At 48.0% G+C, this 6660-nt stretch overlaps 1 protein-coding gene across 2 annotated transcripts in view; it reads left to right on the forward strand.

Moving 5' to 3' along the window:
• The first annotated feature begins 285 nt into the window (after positions 1 to 285).
• Positions 286 to 6660, forward strand: part of ulk3 (unc-51 like kinase 3) — a 15157-nt gene continuing 8782 nt past the window's right edge. The window contains exons 1-9 of one of the 2 annotated variants that reach the window (XM_027020090.2): positions 286 to 365; positions 668 to 796; positions 906 to 1046; positions 2693 to 2813; positions 3323 to 3418; positions 3738 to 3881; positions 4258 to 4340; positions 4817 to 4972; positions 6052 to 6157. In XM_027020090.2, the coding sequence (XP_026875891.2) occupies positions 698 to 796; positions 906 to 1046; positions 2693 to 2813; positions 3323 to 3418; positions 3738 to 3881; positions 4258 to 4340; positions 4817 to 4972; positions 6052 to 6157 (946 nt within the window). In that variant the 5' untranslated portion in view covers positions 286 to 365; positions 668 to 697. The remainder of the gene's footprint in view (positions 366 to 667; positions 797 to 905; positions 1047 to 2692; positions 2814 to 3322; positions 3419 to 3737; positions 3882 to 4257; positions 4341 to 4816; positions 4973 to 6051; positions 6158 to 6660) is intronic. The other variant, XM_035525122.1, reaches the window with a different exon arrangement.

A 6660-nucleotide genomic window follows, 5' to 3' on the forward strand; every position in this document is an offset into this window, starting at 1 on the left:
GGTGTTATGGCGTCCTCGTGTGTACGTTCGCAGCACTGTGTGCCTCTAAAAAAAAGCAAATTGGACACGTTGGCCTACACATACTAGAAATGTTCTCAGTGCATATTTATTAATATTACACATTTGATGAATTAATTGTGAATATTGCACGATTTATTATTTGTCTAAAGCCATCTTAACACTCGTAGAAGCGAAACAGTAGGGCGCAATACCCTCTCCGTGTCAGGACTAAGTCTCGCCTCTAGGGCGCAACATTGCGTTTTGATCCGCTTACATGATGCCTACGTCATTATCATCTGACAGCAAGCGACGGAAAGAAAACATTGGACTAGTTCATAGATAACGTTGTTACATTACATTACAAGGTAACGTCGGTACTTTAAGTGTATGTTTTCTTGCAGCCAAATTTAAATCACAAATATCTAAATATTTATATATAAAAAGCCTTAATGTATATTGTTGTATAGTTCCTTATATATTGGTAAGCTGGTTACAATGAACTCCAAAACAAAACAAACCTTATTTTTAATTTAGCAAGCGTACATACAGCTGAGCAAGAACAAGTCGAAATCTGATTTATCTGCTGCCTTCTGAAGTGTTATATTAACAGTCACTCTCTTTGTATTGACAAATATAAACGGCTGGGAATGTTTATTGATCCTCGTAGGAGGTGTTTGATGTGCCCTATCGGGGTAACATGGCTGCGAGCTTTGCCCCGCCGAGGCTCGCCGACTTCCTTCTCACCGAGAAGCTCGGGAGCGGCACGTACGCTACGGTTTACAAAGCCTTCAGGAAGGTAGGGCGGCTGTGAACTGGGGACCGCTACCGACGGGAACTGAACGTTTGCTCAGAAGAGTTTTGAGTTTTGACAAGTCCAGAATGTTTGTTTGTTTGTGTTTGTTTAGACAGATAACAGGGAGGCGGTGGCTGTGAAAGTTGTTAGTAAGAGAAGCCTCAATAAGTCGTCAGTGGAAAACCTGCTGACTGAGATAGAGATCTTGAAGACTGTCCGCCATCCTCATATTGTCCATCTTAAAGACTTCCAGGTAGACGCAGGAAGATTGTTTGCTTTATTCTCATAAATATGGGAAGGGGATGCCAAAATCATTAGTGTAGACATAAAAGTAAATAATAGAAATAAGGTTTTGATAAAGGTGTGCTTGTGTTTATGGGTGTGTTTATGGGTGTATTTGTTTGTATGCGTCTGTGTCTGTGTCTATGGGTGTGTTTGTGTTTGTGTGTGTCTGTGTCTGTGTCTATGGCTGTGTGTGTCTGTGTCTATGGCTGTGTGTGTCTGTGTCTATGGCTGTGTGTGTCTGTGTCTATGGCTGTGTGTGTCTGTGTCTATGGCTGTGTTTGTGTCTGTGTCTATGGCTGTGTTTGTGTCTGTGTCTATGGCTGTGTGTGTCTGTGTCTATGGCTGTGTTTGTGTGTGTCTGTGTCTATGGCTGTGTTTGTGTTTGTGTGTGTCTGTGTCTGTGTGTGTCTGTGTCTGTGTCTATGGCTGTGTTTGTGTGTGTCTGTGTCTGTGTCTATGGGTGTATTTGTATGTGTTTGTGCATGTCTGGGTTTATGGGTGTGCTTGTATGTGTTTGTGCATGTCTGTGTTTATGGCCGCGTTTGTATGTGTCTTTGTCTATGGCTGCGTTTGTATGTTTCTGTGTCTATGGGTGTGTTTGTATGTGTCTGTGTGGGTCTGGGTTTATGGGTGTGTTTGTACGTGTCTGTGTTTATGGGTGTGCTTGTATGTGATTGTGCGCGTCTGTGTTTATGGGTATGCTTGTGCGTGTCTGTTTATGGCCGTGTTTGTGCGTGTCTACGTTTATGGGTGTGTATGTATGTGGCTTTGTCTTTTTCTATGGCTGCGTTTGTATGTGTCTGTGTCTATGGCTGTGTTTGTGTGTGTCTGTCTGTGGGTGTATTTGTATGTGTCTGTGTCTGTGGGTGTATTTGTATGTGTCTGTGTCTATGGCTGTGTTTGTGTGTGTCTGTGTCTGTGGGTGTATTTGTATGTGTCTGTGTGGGTCTGGGTTTATGGGTGTGTTTGTGCATGTCTGTGTTTATGGGTGTGCTTGTATATGTTTGTGCGTGTCTGTGTTTATGGGTGTGCTTGTATATGTTTGTGCGTGTCTGTGTTTATGGGTGTGCTTGTATATGTTTGTGCGTGTCTGTGTTTATGGGTGTGCTTGTATATGTTTGTGCGTGTCTGTGTTTATGGGTGTGCTTGTATATGTTTGTGCGTGTCTTGTGTTTTTGGGTGTGCTTGTATATGTTTGTGCGTGTCTGTGTTTATGGGTGTGCTTGTATATGTTTGTGCGTGTCTGTGTTTATGGGTGTGCTTGTATATGTTTGTGCGTGTCTGTGTTTTTGGGTGTGCTTGTATATGTTTGTGCGCGTCTGTGTTTATGGGTGTGCTTGTATATGTTTGTGCATGTCTGTGTTTATGGGTGTGCTTGTATATGTTTGTGCGTGTCTGTGTTTATGGGTGTGCTTGTATATGTTTGTGCGTGTCTGTGTTTATGGGTGTGCTTGTATATGTTTGTGCGTGTCTGTGTTTATGGGTGTGCTTGTATATGTTTGTGCGCGTCTGTGTTTATGGCCGTGTTTGTATATGTTTGTGCGCGTCTGTGTTTATGGCCGTGTTTGTGCGTGTCTGCGTTTATGGGTGTGTTTGTATGTCTTTGCGCTACAGTGGGACAGTGAGAATATTTACCTCATCCTGGAATGGTGTTCTGGGGGAGATCTTTCCAGTTCCATCCGTAGCCGGCGGATCCTTCCCGAGGGAGTGGCACGCCGCTTCCTGCAGCAGATTGGTGAGGCACATGCTGTCCAAACAGACAAACAAATGCATATAAACAAATGTTGAAATACGACATTCCACAAAGACATTCCAAGCATTCAGGCTTGCTCAAGTTCTGCCAGGCGCTGTGTGTGCATGTGACTCAAGGTTTCTCAAATGCTGGAATTGCACTTAACTGTGCAGTGGTGCACAGTCTGGATTTAAGAAAATGGTGTTTTGAAGCAGGCTAAATGAGGTATTGGCCAGCAGATGGCGCTGCAGTTTTGAGCCAGTGAGTTGTGTGCATCCTCTGAAATTACCACCCATAGTAGAACAATGGCCACACAATGGTCTAATCAGCTCATTTTCTGGCTGCCTTGTATGAGTGCCTGCTGGATACCCAGCTTTCCATATAAGATTACAAGTTTAAGAGTCTTTAGAGTATCTTTGTAGCAGGCCGGTCCAGATGAGCAGACCATCTGGTGAGTGGCTCTGATCGCTCAGACTTGTTACCAAAGCAGGTGTGATTCACTGTGTGTCCAGCGTGTGCTCTGAAGTTCCTCCACGAGAAGAACATCTCCCACCTGGACCTCAAGCCTTCCAACATTCTGCTGAGCGGCACAGTGCTGAAACTAGCAGGTGCACGGGACACTGCCGCTCTCAAATACACGTGACAGGACACTAATCTCAAACACACGTGACAGGACACTGATCTCAAAGACACATCACAGGACACTGATCCACGGTGAACTGCACTGCTTTACATGTTTGGCCAATAGGAAGGAAGAAAGATGTATAGATTTATAGATTATACTGATAGATGTATAGATTATACTAATAGATGTATATATTTAAATGAGCCACCCCACTTTAGATAATATAAATCCATGAGTGACCCTTGAACCAGAGGCTGTGTCATGATCTGATTCCCCCCCCCCCCCCCCCCCACTTTCCATAGATTTCGGCTTCGCTCAGTACATGTCTCCGTGGGACGAGCAGAGCTCTCTCCGGGGCTCCCCACTATACATGGCTCCAGAGATGGTGTGCAGGCGACAGTATGATTCCCGAGTTGACCTCTGGTCTGTGGGGGTCATCCTGTACGGTGAGAGAAGCACCTGCATTAACCCCACCCAAAAGCTGATACCAGTGTGATTGCTCTGGAAATTGCGATGAATTCAGAACAAATGTTAAACCAAAAGTTATACACTGCAGGGAAGAAAACAGAAAGTTTCTGAAGTACTCGGTTCTGGGCAAATGTACTGACATTCTGTGTGTTCTGTGTTCTGTGTCCTCCTACTGCACTGTTATAGCACATATGAATAGTGTCATTACAAACTATGAAAGTTCCAATTACCTGAATACTCGGTCTGTTGGAAATTGAGTGGAACTTAACACGACCTGCGTGTTTATGCTGATGTCAGAAGTGACCCACGCTTCTCATGTGTGTGTGTGTGTGTGTGTGTGTGTGTGTGTGTCAGAGGCGTTGTTTGGCCGTGCCCCGTTTGCCTCGCGCTCCTACACTGAGCTGGAGGAGAAGATCCGCAGTGACAGAGCCATTGAGGTTAGTCCCCCTGCCCATGTCAGCTCCGCCCCCAAGCAGTCTAGCTCCGCCCCCTGAGCGGGCTTGCTCGAGCTGCTTCAGGGACTGTCTGATGCCACTTATGCTGCGGTTATTCATCAGAACAGCAGGCTCAGGACGGAAGCACCTGTGGTGCTGGGAAAGACGGAGGAACTTAGGGGCTGTGATTCCACTGTGGCCCATGCATCTGGAATCACAGGGTGGGGTTGTTAGGTGACTCCCATTAGTGACAATTTGCACATCTAGGTTTAAAAAACATATTGTAATATGATGTTGGCACAACGTAGATCTTGGCAGTTTTAGTTTGGAAGGTAGCTACTAAAATCTGTGTGTGTGTGTGTGTGTGTGTGTGTGTGTGTGTGTGTGTGTGTGTGTGTGTGTGTGTGTGTGTGTGTGTGTGTGTGCGCGTGCGTGTGTGTGCGCGTGCGCGCGCGTGCACGTGTGCATGTGGTGTTTAGCTGCCTCCTGGTGCCAGAGTATCCCGGGACTGCCGGGATCTGTTACTCCGGCTGTTGGACAGAGATCCGGACTCCCGTATTTCCTTCGATGAGTTCTTCCTGCATCCTTTCGTTGACCTGGAGCACATGCCCTGTGCTGAGAGCCTAGGCAATGCGGTGAGTGTGTGTGCGTGTGTGCATGCATGTAAATCCTCCAGACCGTCTTGTTTGTTGTAAGTCATTGGTATAATCTGGAGGGTTTGATGTCTCAGCCCATGTGTGAAACAGCTGTTGACCTGCTAGGAGTCAAACTCTGGCTGAGAAGATAATGATGTTTTCAAACGCTTGTTTGTCTTGTTTGCATATGCATTCACAATTCAGCCTAAACACACATCCTGTAATTACACCCATACACTACTATTTGAAGACTTGTAGGATTTATCTACCTCTTCCTCCCTCCCTCCCTCCCTCTCTCTCTCTCTCTCTCTCTCTCTCTCTCTCTCTCTCTCTCCCCCCTCTCTTTCTGCTCTCTCCCTCTTTCTCTCTGCCCTCTTGCTCTCCCTCCCCCTCTCTTTCTGCTCTCTCTCTCTCTCTCTCTCTCCCCCCTCTCTTTCTGCTCTCTCTCTCTCTCCCCCCTCTCTTTCTGCTCTCTCTCTCTTCCCCCCTCTCTTTCGGCTCTCTCCCCCCCCCCCCCTCTCTCTCTCTCTCTCTCTCTCCCCCCTCTCTTTCGGCTCTCTCTCTCTCTCTCTCTCTCTCTCTCTCTCTCTCTCTCTCTCTCCCCCCCCTCTCTTTCGGCTCTCTCTTTCTCCCCCCCTCTCCCCCCCCCCTCTCTCTCTCTCTCCCTCTCCCCCCTCCCCCCCCCCCCCCCCCCCCCCCCCCCCTCCCCCCTCTCTCTCTCTCTCTCCCCCCCCTCTCTTTCGGCTCTCTCTCTCTCTCTCTCTCCTCTCTCTCCTCTCTCTCTACTCTCTCCCCCCCCCTCTCTTTCGGCTCTCTCTTTCTCCCCCCCTCTCCCCCCCCCCCCCTCTCTCTCTCTCTCCCCTCTCCCCCTCTCTTTCGGCTCTCCCCCCCCCCCCCCTCTCTCTCTCTCTCTCCCCCCTCTCTTTCTGCTCTCTCTCTCTCCCCCCTCTCTTTCGGCTCTCTCCCCCCCCCCCCCTCTCTCTCTCTCTCTCTCCCCCCTCTCTTTCGGCTCTCTCTCTCTCTCTCTCTCTCTCTCCCCCCCCTCTCTTTCTGCTCTCTCTCTCTCTCTCTCCCTTCAGAAGAAGCTGGTGCTCCAGGCTGTGCAGAAGGATCAGGAGGGTGAGAGGACTGCTGCCCTGTCTCTCTACTGCAGCGCTCTGGAGCACTTTGTCCCTGCCATCCACTGTAAGCCTGTAATGTGTTCCCATTTCTACATGTCCACAGGTTCCCTATAGAAGCACCTAAATCAGGCACATTAATGGATCTGACTTTAGAAATCGTCGGGAGAACCTCTGGGTCATCTTAGGCCATTAAAGACATTCAACTGGGACAATGTCTCATGAGACTGGGACAAAATGAAGCAAAGCAGCACAGAACCACATGCCAGTACAGTGGTGAACACAACAGCAGGAGCCCTGACATCCACACCAGCCAATGAAAGTGCCATATCCTAATGAAAATGTACCATTTCATGGAGACACAGGACGCATGTGTGAGCAGTGTGGGCTACATACACTACTCCAGAAAGCACTAGGCTGGAGAAAGGTCAGACAGATCACAGTGTCATTGTGTAATGCCCCGCAACGCCTGACTTAGCTGAGACGCTTTAATGTGAATTGCTGTACACTAGTCTCTGCGCTGCCGTGGGTCTCCACGAGGAGTCGAGCACCCACTCCCACATCTTCTGC

Source organism: Electrophorus electricus, chromosome 4 (genome assembly GCF_013358815.1).
Source record: "Electrophorus electricus isolate fEleEle1 chromosome 4, fEleEle1.pri, whole genome shotgun sequence".
Taxonomy (NCBI): domain Eukaryota; kingdom Metazoa; phylum Chordata; class Actinopteri; order Gymnotiformes; family Gymnotidae; genus Electrophorus; species Electrophorus electricus.